Source organism: Neolamprologus brichardi, chromosome 9 (assembly GCF_056152115.1).
Source record: "Neolamprologus brichardi isolate AB-2024 chromosome 9, ASM5615211v1, whole genome shotgun sequence".
In the NCBI taxonomy this organism is placed as follows: Eukaryota; Metazoa; Chordata; class Actinopteri; order Cichliformes; family Cichlidae; genus Neolamprologus; species Neolamprologus brichardi.
The window spans coordinates 28635317-28654910 of NC_142112.1; the positions used below are offsets into that span (position 1 = coordinate 28635317).

Here is a 19594-nt window from a genome sequence, read left to right on the forward strand (position 1 = left end):
TGACTTATACTGACTGACAAAAAGTAGGAAGAAGAAGCACAGACAGAGGCAGGAATGGAAGTAGAGCTTACCGTGCATAATAACCCATGCATATCAGCGAGCCAGAGCTGAGCTGTACTGTACAGGATGTACAGTGCTGTGTATTTCGGTCACGCATTTAAAGCAACCACAAGCCTTCATTACCTAATGATGACAGATAATGGTAACAAGAATAAATTAAAGGGTTCCTGTCTTTTCCATTTTGATCAGGGCTGTTGTTGTTTACTGTGGTTTTATATGCCGGACCCTCAGGACTCACAGACTCAATCTCATGCAGCCAGCTTTGTTCCTGGCTCTACTGAAGCAGAAAAGGTGGACTCTTACTGGAAATCTCCAGGCTTTTCTCCTTGTGATGGTCTCCTCCTTCCTCTGTGTTCAATTTCACTCCACTTGACTAACACATTTCTAGACATTCACTGTAAGAAATTAGCAAATCAAGCAGCAGTGACATCTTAGACGGCTGTTTAAAACTCCCTTTTCTCTCCCAGCTCTATTGATTGCAGTGTAAAATACACAGGACGCACTCCTCAAGATTCTATTACAATCTGTTTCATCATGTATAATTTCAACAGATTGGATGATTTCTTCTTCCTCTTTTAAAAAAGAAAGAAAACCTATTTGTATAATTCTAGCTCAACTGTTAAATTATCCTGCCTGACAAAGGAAAAAATATCTTGAAATGACTGGTGCACTTAACTTGAAAATGTTTTCATTTTGACACCATCTGCACTTACAATATGAATAACAGCGTGCCTTCCCCCCCTCCCCCCTTCCCCCCCCTTCACATCTCTATCAGAAATTTCTTGTTATTGCCACTTAACAGTAACTTTATGGACAAACGAGAAGCTACTGCATCATCCAGTTCCCCTTTTCTTTTTCTTTTCTTGACAACTACACCTCTCTATAACCGTCTGCACAAAGATCCTTTCCTAATGGAGCACTAAAGAATAAAAAAAAAATAAAAACAGATAGCATAGCAAAAAATGATGGAGGATCTGTAAACCTGGTACCTATTTGCTTGTCATCATGATGCATGCAGAGGCAGCTGCAAACATCCATCCATCCATCCCTGATCCATTCATCCAAAAGCTATGCCTGCTTTATCCTGGGAAGGGATCGAGTTTATCCCAGGTGGCCAGAGGATAAACTTGTCAACATACTGTAGTCCATCTTTAAATTATTGTTGTTTTTAAAGCAATAAAAATATCATTACAGTATAGGTGACTTCTTAATAATAAAAATAATTGTCTAACTGTAACTGCCACCCATGGTAACTTTGCTTTTATCCATATTAAGCACTTTGCAGTGATTAATATGGCCTTTATCATTGTTAAAGAACTAGCCAACATCTTATGACCACACTAATGGTCCAAATAAACTTCTATTCATTTCTGAGTGGAACAGTGAAGGTAACCTGATAGGATTAGCCACAAAAACTGCATCTTACATTACGATTAGGCTCAATCTTGTTAGACAGGGCCTTGTGCTTCTTCTGGTGTTTTTTTCCTTGTTTTTCCACCCAATCAGCTGCAGTGCATTTATCTGCAGAGCTTCTTAAAAAACATCTGCTACAGAGCAAAATATGGGGGTACTAAGAGGAGTTTTGAAGTCCATCCATCCATTTTCTTGACTGCTTATTCATTTCAGGGTTGCAGGAAATTTTGAATGGGATATCTGACGTATGTGAAAAGATAATGGACTTTGTGCGTGAGCAGTGTATCAGCAGTTACTGTAATCCACTTGTGTGAAAGAATGAGGCTTCATTTCCTTAGAGTCTGTTTGGGTCTATGTCTCTTTTCTATCTTTTGGATCAAACACTCATTTTACCTCCTCTGCTACTCTCAATAAGCCACTGAAATCTTGGCAACATCACAGCAGATGTAAATACTGCTAAAGTAAGTCATGTGGTCATTTTTCTGCATCCATTACTCTTTAGATTGTGCTGTCCAAACACAGTTTCCTTCTCTTGATGTGTTGCTCTCCGTTTTGTGGAGTGGTCAGGTTGCAATCCTGTCTAGACGACTTCAGCTGTGATTTTGTTACACGAGTAACAGATTAAAACTATTGTTGGTGATCTGAATATCACACATTGTTAATAACACAGTTTGTGTAGCTGTTAGTAGACGTGTGTAGACGTTGTAAATGCTTATTAAAGCTTCTCTTCTGTTATTAGTGTATAAACACCAAATAAATGAATGAACGGGTAACCAAGGTCCACTTTATGTAATACTATTAACATGTTCGTGTACCTCGAAAGTGAGCAACTCAGTGTTAACTTACTGAGATGCTCGCACTATGAATCAAAAGACATTGATAAGTTAATAAACTAAATTTCAAAATATCCTTATATCAGTTTATAGTTCAGATACATTGAATTAAAAGTCATCTGACATGCATTTAATAACATATTTAACTATGGTAGTGTTTAATATATGCCATTCCATTAAGGTCAACACAGTGTAATGCATCAGATGTTGCTGCATAAAAAGCAGATGAAAAACAGTTTAATTATCAATAGCCTTAATGGCCTTAGATTATGAAATAAGCTCATTTTACAAGACAGAAAAAGCTGATAGTTTCAAGTAAATATGCTAAATTGACTTTTATGAGCTTGTGTGAGGCTCTCTGACCTCTGTGGCATTTACTGTATTGTCCTACTAGGCAATTTCCAACCATCTGGTACTCCAGGCAAGTTCAAGTAAATGTTAAGATGTACTGTATTTGCAACTATTATCTGCTAGCCTGATTCCTCTCCATCCTCCCTCATGACAATAATTTAAAAAACAAAATATGAACATGAGATGGTGGAAGTGGAATTGAAATGGATTTTGCCATTTGAAAGAGTGACGAACAACATCTCTGTTAATTCACATATATCATACACTACAGCAGCGGCAGATGTGTAGGGGCATAATTACGCACAATAACTGCAGTTATTTATTATTCAAAGTCAGCAGTGTAAACATGTTCATAGACCCCTCAGCCTAGCACTCCCTACCCCAACCTCCTGTTGTTGTTGCTGCCGCCGCTTCAGCTGCCGTTGTTCCCGCTGTTTTTTCTTGTTGCTCCATTCGCCATTCCTGCTTCCTTTCACCCTCAGCTTGCTCTACCTTTCTCCCACTTCCCCCCCACTCCCTCTCCAATTCATTGTGAAGCCAGATGTTATTTTACAGCATGAGCACAGAAGAAATATTTAAAAAAAAAAAAAAAAAAAAAAAAAAAAGACTGTAAGTTGGGAAACTTCTCGTGATGGAGGGAAAATGTAGAAGTTTAGCGACACAATGGAGAATTTTGTCTGTTTTTAAACCAGAGAACAGAAGCAACCTTTAATTTTAAGAAATGCAGCAGCAGGTGGGGAGGGGGGGATAAAATAAATAAATTAAAAAAAAAAAAAAAAAACCCTCCTTGAAGATCCCACTGAATTCCTGATGCATTATTGACCTCTAGTGGACGACGTTTATATGAGGAATAAATTGTGTGAACAGCAGCAGTGTTAACCACATTAATTATATGACACTTGACCAGATCAGTGTTTATCAAGTGACTCCAAAATGGACTCAATTAACTGCAGAGGACCATCATCTCCACTGATAAGAACCTTAGATTAAATTCACCCATTTCCATCGGATTGGTACAGAGATAAACAGCGACTGGAAATCCAGCCAATAAGCCTTCAGCTTTAAGGCTGAATGCTCCCCATGTGTTATATTATACAAATGGAAAGCCATAAGCAAACCATGTGCAAATTATGCAGGTATTCAAAATTATAACCATTTCATCCTTCAGTTGATGACTTACTTTGAATCTATATGGAAAATCTGCAGCCAGTCAAAAATCCAGCACTCACATTAAGACAACCGAGTACAGGAAAGAGATTTTTATTCTGACAAAGGTGTGAAAGAGTTTTTCTTGTTCCCATTTTGCAGCGGACTTGAAATTCAGTATAAACGATCATCAAGCACCTTCACTTCTTCTCTATTGGAGCGTCATCCCTCACCACTGGGAATATTTCTATTTCCTTGATGATCCGTTTAGCAATAGTCTCATTGTTTGCTGAAATCATCCTCCGAGACATTAGATCGAATGGTCCCCCTATGTTGTCAAAACAAAACCTTTATTAAGAAGGACTCCTGCAGTCAGTGTTTTCAACAAGTAACATATTGCTTTTGCAATGATATTCATTAACACTCATTTCCAAGCACATATGCTTCATAACCAGCTGTTTGAGAAGATTTTTAGAAACCATACAAACCATCAACATCCAGGAGGATTCCTCCAGCTTCTTTGACTATAACTGCGCCAGCAGCAATATCCCAGCAGTGGATCCCGATCTCAAAGAATGCCTCGACTGCCCCGGTCGCCACAAGACACATGTTTGTGGCAGCTGTTCCTGACCCACGTAGCCTGTCAGAAAATGTCAGGAAAAAAAAAATCTAAGGGATACTGGGAATTGCAGAAGCAGTGAGGAAAACATACCACACCGGTCAACAACAGCAACTTTGCTGCCAAGTTCAACACTGAGTGACACATGACTCTTCATTTTAAATATGATGAAGCCAAAGTTATGTGGAACAATCCATCATGGTACTTTACATATTTACAGATAAAAAGGGGAAATGCAGGTTTTGTTGCTCTAAAGCAGTTTCATCATCTACCTTGAGTTTGAACTTATTGCATCAATTTAACACATTAAATGTTTTGGTTTCACCCTCTTTACTGTTGGTGTTCCTTGGCATACAGTATGCCTTTCGCCACCCTTTACCTTCACTAGCTAGTTAGGAATTTTAAAATTACTTTGTAAGGTTTAGATAAAGATGGGAGTTTGGCTGAAAACACTCCTTTAAAAATCATCCTGTTTAACCTCTGCGATTAAAGCTGAGTCTACAGGTCCTTTACAAACCTCCATATGGGACTTGTCTCACTATTGCCTCATGGCACAGACTTAAAGGACACCTTGTTTATGCGAGATGCCAGCTGCTTAGACAAAAACTAGACTATTTGACACCTAATCAGAGCAGGCTGTATTGATCTGCATACAACAGGCAATAAGCCTGTTACTTTGACAGCAATTTATGCATTTCCCTGTCATGTTGAATATACATAGATTGAAGAAAAGAAAAAAAAATTCAGGCAATTTTGTTGAGTTGTGGCTGCAAAAATCCCTGTGGAAATGAATTTTGACTGCAATGCACAGTATAGCGTTTCAATCCAGGCCCACTTACCCATGCACTGGGATGCAGAGGATCTTTTGCATTGTGGAGAAGATCTTTGTCACTTTTTCTGGGCTTCTATCAGTTCCATGTTCAGAGATGATTATTGACTTGTTAATGTCTGCAATGAGAGCAAGTCCAACATTCTTAGTATGCAACAGTAGATATATACCTTATTACAAGATTCAGAAGTTTCAGAAAGTGGTACATTGGGAATATTGATAAATCTGGACACAAATGTTCATTTCGAAATGTTGTTCTTATATCGGGGCACATTTCATCTTAATTAGAAATGGACCAGTTCTGCTACATTTGCAGTACACATTAGAATTTGGGGTTTGTTTTTTAAAGCATCTGATTTGGTATTCAAATCAAAACAGGGATACATGAATTTGTATCTCATTTTCATCACCAGCTCGTTCAAAATCATTAAAACAGTGTCCTTAAAACTTTAACTCATTAATATGCATCAAATTATTCAGTGTTTGAGAAGTCTGTCAACTGTGCCACCCTCGGACAAAACCCCGATAGCTCAGCAACACTCGTCCCCAAAGTGACACAAACACTAAATGTCAATTCCATTAGTAGTGTAGCAAGTGATACAAAAAAAAGTTTAAATAAAAATAAATAAATAAGTTGGGGTACGGTTCTAAAGAAGTCTTGGATAAGGATGTTAAATCACTCCAGGGTATAATGCAGATTTATGTTTAATTAGTCATCCTTGATAATACCGATGCACAATCCTTTACCAAGCTCAAATTCCCTATTTTCCAAATCAGTTCGATAAAACATTAAAAGTACTGGTAAATAGACTCAAATTTGCTCATGCAGGTAATGCATTTTGTTGGACAATTTTTTAATAAAGAAGGGGGATAAGATTTTACTGGAGAAGTCCATCATGTTACTGCACAACAGGGGTTTAATACGGTGTCCATTTGCCAGTGTTTACATAATAGACTAAACCGTGTGTCATGAGAACATTGTACCTTTCACATCAGACACCTGAATGGGTTCGTCATCACAGAAAGCTCCCTTCCCCCTTCTTGCTTTGTACATCTTGTCCTCCAAGCAGCTGTATACCACACCAAACTCCAACTGAAACAGATTTAATTTTTTAAGATTGACTTAATCCAGAGATCTGTGCGCATTTTCTCTAATATAGTAGCTTCATTTGACGTACCTCCTTATTGACGGCAAATGCAATAGAGACAGCCACAAATGGGAATCTGCAAGCAGTTTCATGTGTATTGCATTAGTTAGTCAGAAAAGCTTAAATAGACACTCTTATCAAAAGTTGTTTGAGCCTAGGAAGTTGTATGCATCTTTCCTTACATCACTTAAAAAGCTTACCCATGTACAAAGTTTGTGGTGCCATCCACGGGGTCTATGATCCATGTAGGTTTGTCAGTCAAGATACATGGCTCGCCTTTGGCAACTGACTCCTCCCCAATGAAACTGCAGAACGAAGCAGCAGTGGATCAGTGAGGAACACCCACATACAACAACAGATATATATAATAGGGGATGGTGGGTATGCATGATTCACCAGTGCGTGCCTTCTCCAAATTCCTCTTTAAGAGACCCGATGATGATTTTCTCAACCCTCTCATCAGTCTTGGTGACGAGGTCCACAGTGGAGCTCTTTGTCATGACTCTGATTTCACTCTCTCTAGCTTTCCTAATTTCCTGATTAAATTAAATATTGGCACATTGCCAATCCACCTTAAATTGTTTTTTTAAAGAACGCCCATTTCAGCTTTTTAAACATTAGTATTGGGATGTTTAATGCTGTGTGTACACTTGAAGTTAATTCAATTCAATTTCAATTTTATTTATATAGCGCCAAATCACAACAAATGTCGCCTCAAGGCGCTTCATAGATACAGAGAAAAGCCCAACAATCATATGACCCCCTATGAGCAAGCACTTTGGCGACAGTGGGAAGGAAAAACTCCCTTTTAACAGGAAGAAACCTCCGGCAGAACCAGGCTCAGGGAGGGGCGGCCATCTGCTGCGACCGGTTGGGGTGAGAGAAGGAAGACAGGATAAAAGACATGCTGTGGAAGAGAGACAGAGATTAATAACAGATATGATTCAATACAGAGAGGTCTGTTAATACATAGTGAGTGAGAAAGGTGACTGGAAAGGAAAAACTCAATGCATCATGGGAATCCCCGGCAGCCTACATCTATTGCAGCATAACTAAGGGAGGATTCAGGGTCACCTGGTCCAGCCCTAACTATATGCTTTAGCAAAAAGGAAAGTTTTAAGCCTAATCTTAAAAGTAGAGATAGTGTCTGTCTCCCGAATCCAAACTGGAAGCTGGTTCCACAGAAGAGGGGCCTGAAAACTGAAGGCTCTCCCTCCCATTCTACTTTTAAATACTCTAGGAACAACAAGTAGGCCTGCAGAGTGGGAGCGAAGTGCTCTAATAGGGTAATATGGTACTACAAGGTCATTAAGATAAGATGGGGCCTGATTATTTAAGACCTTGTATGTGAAGAGCAGGATTTTGAATTCAATTCTGGATTTAACAGGAAGCCAATGAAGGGAAGCCAAAACAGGAGAAATATGCTCTCTCTTTCTAGTCCCTGTCAGTACTCTTGCTGCAGCATTTTGGATTAACTGAAGGCTTTTCAGTGAGTTTTTTGGACATCCTGATAATAATGAATTGCAGTAGTCCAGCCTGGAAGTAATAAATGCATGAACTAGTTTTTCAGCATCACTCTGAGACAGGATATTTCTAATTTTAGAGATGTTGCGCAAATGGAAGAACGCAGTCTTACATATTTGTTTAATATGTGCGTTGAAGGACATATCCTGGTCAAAAATGACTCCAAGGTTCCTCACAGTGTTACTGGAGGCCAAGGTAATGCCATCTAGAGTAAGAATCTGGTTAGATACCATATTTCTAAGCTTTTCAGCGCCGAGTACAATGACCTCAGTTTTATCTGAGTTAAGAAGCAGAAAGTTAGTGGCCATCCAAGTCTTTATGTCTTTAAGACATTCGTGCAATTTAACTAATTGGTGTGTGTTATCTGGCTTTATGGACAGATAGAGCTGGGTGTCATCTGCATAGCAGTGAAAATGTATGCTATGTCTTCTAATGATGCTGCCTAGGGGAAGCATGTATAATGTAAACAGAATTGGTCCTAGCACTGAACCCTGTGGAACTCCATAATTAACCTCAGTGTGTGAAGAGGACTCTCCATTTACATGCACAAATTGGAGTCTATTAGATAGATATGATACAAACCACTGCAGTGCAATACCTGTAATACCTACAGCATGTTCTAATCGCTCTAACAGGATATTATGGTCAACAGTATCGAATGCTGCACTAAGGTCAAGAAGGACAAGCACAGAGATGAGTCCACTGTCAGAGGCCATAAGAAGATCATTTGTAACCTTCACTAAAGCTGTTTCTGTGCTGTGATGAACTCTGAAACCTGACTGAAACTCTTCAAATAAGCCATTCCTCTGCAGATGATCTGTTAGCTGTTTGACAACTACTCTTTCAAGGATTTTTGATATGAAAGGAAGGTTGGAGATTGGCCTATAATTAGCTAAGACTGCTGGGTCTAGAGATGGCTTTTTGAGTAAAGGTTTAACTGCAGCCACCTTGAAGGCCTGTGGTACATAGCCGATTATTAGAGATAGGTTGATCATATATAAGATCGAAGAATTAATCAATGGCAGGACTTCTTTGAGCAGTTTTGTAGGAATGGGGTCTAAAAGACACGTTGATGGTTTGGAGGAAGTAATTATTGAAGTTAACTCAGAAAGATCGATTGGAGAAAAAGAGTCTAACTTAACATCAATGGAACTAAGTAGCTGTAGATAATATTACATCTGTGGGATGATTATTGGTAATTTTTTCTCTAATGATAAAAATTTTATTTGTGAAGAAGTTCATGAAGTCATCACTAGTTAACGTTAAAGGGATGGTTGGCTCAAAAGAGCTCTGACTTTTTGTCAGCCTGGCTACAGTGCTGAAGAGAAACCTGGGGTTGTTCTTATTTTCTTCGATCAGTGATGAGTAGTAAGCTGTTCTGGCTTTGCGGAGGGCTTTCTTATAAAGCAACAAACTATTTCTCCAGGCTAAATGATGATCCTCTAAATTTGTGACACGCCATTTCCTCTCCAGATTACGAGTCATCTGCTTTAGGGTACGTGTTTGAGAATTATACCATGGGGTCAGGTACTTCTGATTAGAGACCTTAGTTTTCACCGGAGCTACAGTATCCAGAGTCGTACGTAGTGAGGAGGTGAAATTATTAACAAGATAATCGACCTCTGTTGGGGTAGCGTTCAGATAGCTGCTCTGCTCTGTGTTGGTACAGGGCATTGACGATGATAACAGTGGCTGGATTATATTCTTAAACTTAGTTACAGCGCTTTCAGAAAGACATCGACTTTGATAAAGTCCACTCTCCACTGCTGCGTAATCAATTATTGTAAATGTAAATGTTATCAAGAAATGATCAGACAGGAGAGGGTTTTCAGGAAACACTGTTAAATGTTCAGTTTCTATGCCATATGTTAAAACCAGATCTAGAGTGTGATTAAAGTGGTGGGTGGGTTCTTTTACATTTTGAGAGAAACCAATTGAGTCTAACAACAGATTAAATGCCATGTTGAGGCTGTCATTTTTAGCATCAACATGGATGTTAAAATCACCCACAATAATTATTTTATCTGAGCTCAGAACTAAATTAGATATAAAGTCTGAGAAATCAGACAGAAACTCTGTGTAAGGCCCAGGTGGACGATAGATGATAACAAGTAAGACTGGTTTCTGAGTTTCACAGCTGGGGTGGACAATGTTAAGCATCAGGCTTTCAAATGAATTAAAAGTCTGTCTTGGTCTTTCATTAATTAATAGACTGGTGTGAAAAATTGCTGCCACACCGCCCCCTCGACCTGTGCTTCGAGATTTCTGGTAGTTAGAATGACTCGGGGGTGTTGATTCATTTAAACTAACATAATCATCTTGCTGCAACCAGGTTTCTGTAAGGCAGAGTAAATCAATTTGTTGATCAATTATTAAGTCATGTACTAACAGAGACTTGGAGGAGAGAGACCTAATATTTAATAATCCACATTTCACTGTTTTACTCTTTGGTTCAGATGTGGATACTGTATTGTTCTTTCTTTGTAAATGTTTAAGTTGTTTGTTGCTGGTTTTTAGTTTGTTTTTTGTCTTTTTGGAAGCAGACACAGTCTCTATGGAGATGGGTTTTTGGGGGGGTAGCAGGAGGAGAGAAGCTACAGAGAGGCGTGTAAGACTGCAACTCTGCTTCCTGGTCCCAACTCTGGAGAGTCATGTTTTGAGGGGTTTAATAAATTTGTTGATATTTCTAGAAATGAGAGCTGCTCCATCCAAAGTGGGATGGATGCCATCTCTCCTAACAAGACCAGGTTTCCTCCAGAAGGTTTGCCAATTATCTATGAAGCCCACATCATTTCTGGGACACCACTCAGACAGCCAGCAATTTAAGGAGAACATGCGGCTAAACATGTCACTCCTGGTCTGATTGGGGAGGGGACCAGAGAAAACTACAGAGTCCGACATTGTTTTGGCAAAGTTACACACCGATTCAATATTGATTTTAGTGACCTCCGATTGGCGTAACCGGGTGTCATTACTGCCGACGTGAATTATGATTTTACTGAATTTACGTTTACCCTTAGCCAGCAGTTTTAAATTTCCTTCAATGTCGCCTGCTCTGGCCCCTGGAAGACAATTGACTATGGTTGCCGGTGTCTCTAGCTTCACATGTCTGAGAACAGAATCACCAATTACCAGAGTTTGACCCCCAGCGGGTGTGTCACCGAGTGGGGAAAAACGGTTAGACACATGAACGGGTTGGTGGTGTACCTGGGGCTTCTGTTTAGGACTATGCTTCCTCCTCACCGTTACCCAGCCGCCTTCTTTCCGCAGCTGCTTGGGATTTGCCGGGGAACAGCTAGCGGGGCCTACGCTATCTTCGGCTGCACCAGCTACAGGGGCCTGGCTAGCTAAGGGTGAGAGAAGGGTGCAAAGCCGAGTCTCCAGATCAGTAATCCTGGCCTCCAGAGCTGCAAATATGCTACATTTGTTACAGATATCATTACTGCTAAAGGAGGCCGAGGAATAACTAAACATCTGACACAATGAGCAAGAAAGTGCAGAAGGGACAGGTGAAGTAGCCATGGTGCTAACGGGTCGGCTACGAGCTAAGCTAGCGAAACAGTACAGAGACAGTGAGTGAATACTTTGGCTATAAATTAGGTAGTGAGTACACAGAAAGTGTGCTTCGGATGAAGCACGTGAAGATTATACTGTGAAAAAAAGAATGTATTTAAAAGTTGTTAATTAAACTGCTAAGCAAATAAGCTACTCAGAAACACCACTGTGTTTGAGCAGGAACAGGAAGCGATACTATACCACAGAGCGAGCGAACACCAAGTGACAGCGCCACCGACAGGACAGGAGGAGGGGTTAGTTAGTCACCAGACAACAAATGGGTGTTCAAGACATACCGCTCCAGCTTTTCTTGCCACTGCAACAGCAAAGTCATACGCCTTCTGCCATGGATCTTCCATTTTGCTTTTATATGGAGGCTTGCTTAGGAGAGTCTGTAAAAGAAAAGTAGCCTGTAAAATTGTTACAGCCAAAAAAAACATTACAGCATCCACAAGGCAGAGCTAAACAATGCAACAAATGTCCAAGTTATTTTGTCCATCCTAATGGGCATTCACAAAGAATGTGTCACCATACTTAAAGATGATGTTTCAAGTCTCTCTAAAACTTCGAAACATTTAAAATGCACATAACCAAAATACAAAAGACACAACAATTGGAGGTACATATATTCAGAGCGTTGCTATGAAATGTTTAAAGCACAATATCTGAACTGGGAGTTCACACACTTAAGCAAACCACTCTTTTCAAATAACTCCTTTAATTTGTCTTTCAATAACCCAGCTTTCTTTGAGTTACCACCTTTCTGCTGGAGATGCCTGCTGAATTGTGTTAGAAGGATCAAAGCTGCATTACATCAGCTGCAGCTTATTGGGTGCTGATTGCCAATTGGACTGCACCATGTTCCTCTGGCATTATGTGGAGAGGAAACACTTTCAAATTTGACAGTAGAGACTTTAATCACAACATCAATTTATTTTCATGTAATACTAGGGAGCAGGATACTGACAGGTTTTTGTGGTTATCACAGGTGTTTGAATGGCCCTGTCTTTGTCTCTCCCCTTTAGTGGGTTCAAACTCAGTTTTGTTTTTGGTCTGTGAAACCAATAAAATACTGCTATAAGCCTGCGTAATTAGCAAACTGTTTATACAACAGTAGATATTTATTGGTGTAAGACTAAAGTTGTGAGCACTGTTATGCACTAATATCAACAACATCAGACAAATGTGCAGTAGGTGTGCCATGTATATTGTACTGTACATTGTTTTGGGGGGTTTTCTTAAAAAAAAAATAAGAAAAAAAGAAAAGTGTCCCAGCTAATCCATGCTGCTTCCACCTATCAGAATGTCTGTTTTATAGCACAGTATATATGTGCTAAGAAGGCTGTAAAAGGAACTGAGCGTATCATTCCCATCATAAATGAAAATTAGTTAGTAATGCACTTAGGGATACATAAATTGCATCACATTTAAATACACTCCCAGCTAAATTGATTCGAGGATTTGCAGACAGCATGCCTGCAGAGAGAACTGCCTGTTACTTAAGGACAAGACAACACCCTTGAGCACACTGTGCCCTGAGGTACTACTGTACTGCAGAACATATGGTGTCTAAGCTCTTCTGCTTCACATGGATTAGATCTACTTCTAAAGTGTGTCCAAGCAGATCAGAGAATGCTTTGTAAAAGATAATCCAAGAAAAGTTTAATGTGAAGAATTTAAAAAATAAGAAGCCTTACCTTGCGTAGTCAGGTTGCCTCGAGATACTACTGCAAGTTCTTTAGAAAAGCCTAACTTTAAATTGCCTTATTGAAGAGATGAAGCAGCTAAAAAGGCTGGCATGACAAAGTGGGAAAAGTACTGGGACCGCCCTCAGATGGTTCTCACAGCAATCAGAGGAAAACATTCTGTCCCATCTCAGGGAGACCTACAACAACCTGATGGCACATTCACCATAGAGTGAGTGCATCCTTATCCTTAAAAAAGTAAGTGGAAAATTTTGAGTGTCTCCCTAATTCTTGTGGAGTCCCATAGGAAAACACACCCCGCTGCCATACATGTCTGTGAGTTGTTATCGAATACAGAACAATGCATCCCAGAAAATTTCCACACTCTTAGTCTTGATATTGGATTATAAATTATGACTGATTTTTAGGGCTCGAAATCTTAGGTTGCTTTTTTGGAGGAATCAAAAATTACATTCCAGCTCTGGACTTTTAACACATGATTTGGTATGACAAACAAAGCTTCGCTTAGTTTTATATTTCCTGGCAGTTTCACATCCATTGAGCTTTCTCTTTATGTCCTTTTATTGTATTCCACTGGTGGAAAATAGTTTGAAAGGTCCCCTGGTGAGTCGGTTTCGATTATGTGTGCGTGCATGGCTGTTGTTCAATGTGCCTGCTGGAAGTTGGATAAAGTCTTTACAGTTTTCCCATGAACTGAGTAGAAGTAAACACAACAGATAAACACATCCATAAGCATCAATATTTATGTGTCTAAATGTGTATATCTCAGTCAGATTTTATATCCAAATGCACTGTGAGGCAACTTAAATGTGAAAATACTCGTTTTCTGTTGGAATCATCTGTTTGGCACAACAGCTACAAGATGCTCAAAATATCTTATAAAGTCTACTTAAGTCTGGCAAAACCAGTCTTGACTGTTTAGACTCAGACATGACATAATACATATCCTATCTATCTTTCAAATACATGCTGCACTCAGGTCCTGAGGCATTACAAAACACTTTTTTGTGCTTTTTTTTCTTTTTACAAAGTCATAATGCCACTTCTCACCCTGACAGTGGTCTTGCGTGGAGCAATTCTTTGCAGCAAGACAAATTGTTCAGTTAAATTTTGCACGTCTCAAGGACGTGATGTTGCATCTCTGTCTGCCTTGTGATTTCAAACGTGACGACAATGGAGACATGTGGCTCGTTTATATCTAAGGACAACAACCCCCAACCCTGGGAAAGTGACCTTCTATATACTAAACAGGGCTAGTAAGACATAGCAAAATATGTGCTGTCTTCTACATTGTGTGATATGTCTGCATGAAGCAGAACGGTCGGCTTTTTTCCAGGGCACGTTTCAGCGTGATGCTTGACGTTGCCACACCTTGCATAACTTGCGTTCATGGGTGTTGAATATGTTCAGCCTGTTTCTGCAGTTTGCTAATCTGCAAGTCATGACAACATGAGTGGTGACGCAAATGTTTGGGGAAAAAAAAAAACTACATCTGCAAGGATCCTTAAAGCAAGTGAGTCATACGGCATGGCGCTAGTCTTCACATGACAACAGCTTTGTTAAACAATCTGCTTCCTGTCTCCTTGATGAAGTTGTGGATTTTCTACCTGTGTTGAATTAAAACAGTTCAGAGTGGGATATTACATGGTGGGATTTGTTGACAATTTTGTTTGACTGGGAGCTGCAGGAGAGCAGTTGTCACCCCGATGTCCCCGTTGTGCACTAAATATAAGATGTTCTCAGAAATGTTGGGAGACACGCAGAGGAAAGTGACAGGACAAGCAAAACAAATACATCAGTCCTGCTGTCTCCCTGGCAGGTCCGTTATGAATAATTTATCCGGGATGATGGATGTTTCGGATGTTCGGTTCCCTTGAATCACAGCTGTAACTGAGGCCTGCCATGAAGGTCAGCGGTGCACCCTGAAAGATGAGGCTTTATCAAGTCACCAAGCCCCTTTTGATCTATCAATAAGACTTCCAGCTGTGCTTGGGGACAATGGGGCTCAGTAGTAGGCTCCAGAAAGACAGCATGCTCACAGTTATAACACATTTTCCACCTTAGTAATATGCTACCCCGATGCACAGGTGAGGCTCATGGCAAAGTAATTGGTGTTGTAGTAATTTGGTAAAATTAGCAATTTTACCTCATGATGATGCTCAGTGGATGGATTACTGCCTACCAGGCACAAACCCAGCATCCCAAAGAGCAAAAGGCCCCTGATCTAGAGCCTCAGTTTGAAGTGATACTTAACATTTCTTGGTGGCGGTTCAATCTCAGAACCACAAAGGCACAAAACAATGAGACACAGAAGGACTTAAAACTGCAAAGAGACACAAATCTCCTTAAGACTGGGTGTGTTTCTTCTTTGTAAAACCTGTGGGGGACCTTTTGCAAGTTTGCCCCAGGAGACCTGCTCACTAATCCATCCAATATAATACCAATAAGGAAATGATTTCAGTTCACTTTATAGCACCCAGAATATATGAACCACATCGTATGGGAATCTGTCAAATAGTTAGTGGGATTTTTTATACCTGTTGATGGTGCAATAGAAGTGAAACTCTGAGGATTACTAAAGGTATATTCTTCTGGGAACTGTGAGCAGTTCTACAAAATACTTTATATTTTAGTTTTGTCCGAAGTGGTGAAGGAACTGATGACATTATTCCACTTTTTCAATTCAGGTGTTGGGGGAGAGGCTGTAACTATCCCAGCTGCCATAGGGTGAGAGGTAGGGTACAAACTGGACAGTTCACCAGTCTGTCTCAGTGCTAACGCACAGAGACCAACAGCCACACTCACATTCACCCCTACAGCCAGTTTAGAATTAGACTTAACTTAACCTCATGTCTTTAAACTCCGGGGGGAAGCTGGAGTACCCAGACAGATCCTACACAGACATGGCGAGAGCTGGATTCAAACCCAGGACCTTCCTTTTGTGAGATGATAGTGCTAACTGCTGCCCACAAAAAATACAAGTATAAAATATAAAAAATGAACCATATAGTAATTCAGTGTTATCATAGGTTCAGATTCCTTTAGTATTTCCATGTACTGAGCTACTTTTTACAAGCAACTTTAGATATTCAAATTAGCATGGTAGTAGAGCTACCACTAGACCAGCGGTCCCCAACCTTTTTTGTGCCACGGACCGGTTTATGCCCGACAATATTTTCACGGACCGGCCTTTAAGGTGTCGCAGATAAATACAACAAAATAAAACTAGCACCGGTACCGAAAAAAGAAGATTTATTCATAACACATGTGAAACGACCCAGAAAAAATGAGTAAACGACAAAAACAATAACAAAATAACGCTAAAAACCGCTAAAAACCCTGAAAACCATACATACCATCCGTGGCCCGGGGGTTGGGGACCGCTGCACTAGAGTATCTTTAGCGCAGCGAAGCACATTTTCTTTGACTGTAAAAGGCAAAAATTAGGCCATTAAAACTTGAACAAGTATTTTATGCTGTCAGCTGGACTTTTGTAAACGTTAAGGATTTCCTGTGAAGTGAGAAGAAATAAGCTACAAATTAAATGTACAGTCAGGGAAGCCAAGGTCTAGATTGTTCTTCATCACTTGATTGGAATTTGCAGGCCAGCAGGGGGGCTGCCTCCAATTTCCCTTCTCTGTGCAGCAGAGCAGTAGGAGGCTGGAGACCAGTGGTTTATATTGCAGCAAGTGGGAATTCTTCCTGATGGAGGGCTGCGGGGTGTCTGTTAACAACTTGCCATTATTCCTACAGGGATCTGCTAAGTGGACTTGCATTGCACGGTCTATCATCCAAATAACTGTGACTGAAAGTGCTTCACATACCCAAATGGTACACAGTATCCATCATGTGATGATGAACTAGCATGAGTTGGTGCTTTTAGCTCTGAGAGGATGTACTTAAAACAAAGCAGTGATTTAAGCTAATGCCAATATGTAAAGATAATAATTTATGATCTTAGTCTATGACATAAACATAGCTGTGGTTATCAGGTTAATATTCAGTTAAAGTATGTGGAAAATTAAGAAATATGGACATTGCAGTTGTACTCCAATTTTCCCCCGGTGCTGGCTAAGGAAGCCACCAACCCCCATCACCATGGCTAGAAACACAGTTAGATGAATGGGTGAATGAATAGATGGATAGGTGTGTGAAAACTATAGTCTGAAAGTACAACGGCCATCATACATTTTGTCTTTTGACAAAGTGCCAGTGCTTAATCTGAAACCACTTCTACCCATTTCCACACAAAAAAAGACTTGCTGAAATTGTTCTGCCATTACCTCAACTTCAGCTATTTACACCGTAATGTTCAGCTGTCGACTCTGTCGAAGTCTAGCTGTCAAAAGTCTGGCCTCAGAAAAAAAGGCAAAAGCACGACCAAGTTCTTTCTCAAACAGTTTAACAGTGGGAGTGTCTCTTGATGTCAGAAGGGAGGGAAGGTCTTGCCATTGCTAAACAATAACCACAATCACAGTCATAATCAGAACACAAAATGATAAGTAAGTGACTGAAACAAGGAAAAAACTCTAAATTCTACATAAAAGTCTAACTATAGCTGTTTAAATGTGCTACCAGAGCCTGACTTCAGTCTCCAGGGACATGTTTGATACAAAAAGCACAGCCTCTGTATTTTTTTTAAAAGAACAATGGTTGGCATTTCTTTACTGGCAATGAGAGCCTATAATGAATCTGTAGTCCCTCTACAGCTAAAAGGGGGGATGGGGGGTATTTAAATTTTAAAGTTGCAAGAACTGATTTGTTTAACATCTGCTGGTGTAAAGGTGAAAGCCAGAAGAGGAAGCGCTGGCTTTTAGCTGACTGACTTTGGAAGCCATTCCCAACACTGGTGATTACGTCGCTACCCCCTGTTGTATACAAACACACACCATTGATTTCTGCGGAAGGGGGGTTGCAGCACATACAACAGGAGTTTGCTCAAGTAAAGTGTTTTAAAGCCATTTATTAGCCATCAGCTGAAAAAACAGCCCACGGAGAGAAAAACTCTGGACTATTTTATAGAGCTCATCAGCCCAGGGGGCAGTCCACCACTCTGCATGTGCAGTCTCTGCAGCACTGGCTGAAAGGGCAGGGGAAATGCAGCGGAGAATTTTACATGGAGTAATGGCTGCGAATGCTTTTATCTCTCCACTAAATCACAACGATAGCAGCAAGTGGTTTTTTCCCGTATTTTATGGAGTGTCAGAGGCCTGTTTTCTGTTTATTTGGTTTCCTGTTTGCCGCAAGAGACATTTTTCTTGCTCACGCTTTTATTTTATAGATTTATCATTTTTCTAGGTCAAAGTAACACATCGCCGATTCAGAGCCCTTTTAGGATGCCACAGAGGGGTTTGGGAACCTTTCCGGACAATGGATACAGACAGTGGGTTTTTTCTTCTTTTTGCAATAATAGCTGCACATAATAACGTATGAGCAAGCATGGGAGCATTTTATGTTATCACAGTAACATAGCGTAACTTCACATAACTGGCATGCTGCATTGAGCAACACACGATGGGAGGTGTGTCTTGACACATTCTGCCGTTTTCCTTCTTGCGGTTTATTAGGACATTTCAGAGAAAGCAAGTCCAGACAGTAAACTTCAATATCTAGTGCTGGAACCGTAAACGTGCACAGCCGGCAGTTTTAAATAAGAATTTTTCAAATGTAACTTATTTTTTTTCCTTAAACCAATATTTTCAAAAAGAGACACATTAGGACAGACACAGTATCTATGGAAACAAGACAAACAGGTACAAACATTGAGACAGGGTTGTGGGGGGATGTTAGAAAGTAGATAAATAAATAAATTACAATAAAATACAAATGAATGACAAAAAGACCAGTCACAGGAATACTTACAACAATAATTATCATGGTCATACAGACTTCAGTTCTGTTGCCATTTATTGTCATTTCTCACTTCATGACTAATGCATCTGCATGCAAGTTGACATCTGCAGGACCTTCATTACATCAATTTAACCACCTGTGTTAAAACAAGCAATTTCAATGGTGCTTTAATTTTCTGTCTTCCTGTTGGAGTCTTGTAAAAACAGACATGCGGTGACTTCATTTTGGCTCTACAATAAAGACATTAAGCAGTTAAACAGTACATTAGTTGCATAAGATGAAAATATGCTTTAATAATCACAAGTTAGAGCAGCCAAACAATAAAAAACAATGTACCTCAATAAAATAATTACAAAATCCCAAAAGGAAAACAGAGCTAAAAAAAATAACTACACAAAGGAAGGAAATGTCCTGTATCTGTCCTTGAGGGAGCAGGGTTGAGGCAGATGTTAGAGAAAATGTTCAAATTCCTGTCCAATGGGTGTGCAGATGGTGGGAGTGTTATGACTGTGCATGCATTTACCAGACACTTCATAAGATACACTCTGCTAGTAGTG

At 39.9% G+C, this 19594-nt stretch overlaps 1 protein-coding gene across 1 annotated transcript; it reads right to left on the minus strand.

Annotated features, from left to right (window-relative positions):
* Positions 1-3910: 3910 nt before the first annotated feature.
* Positions 3911-13227, minus strand: LOC102778230 (inositol monophosphatase 1-like). The gene is made up of 9 exons (XM_087845647.1): positions 13176-13227; positions 11775-11870; positions 6796-6935; positions 6600-6704; positions 6430-6475; positions 6236-6344; positions 5262-5370; positions 4292-4443; positions 3911-4131 (listed from the first exon to the last, which is right to left on the minus strand). The coding sequence occupies exons 2-9, from the start codon at positions 11835-11837 to the stop codon at positions 4004-4006; spliced, it is 852 nt and encodes a 283-aa protein (XP_087701773.1). The 5' UTR covers positions 11838-11870; positions 13176-13227; the 3' UTR covers positions 3911-4003.
* Positions 13228-19594: the final 6367 nt, after the last annotated feature.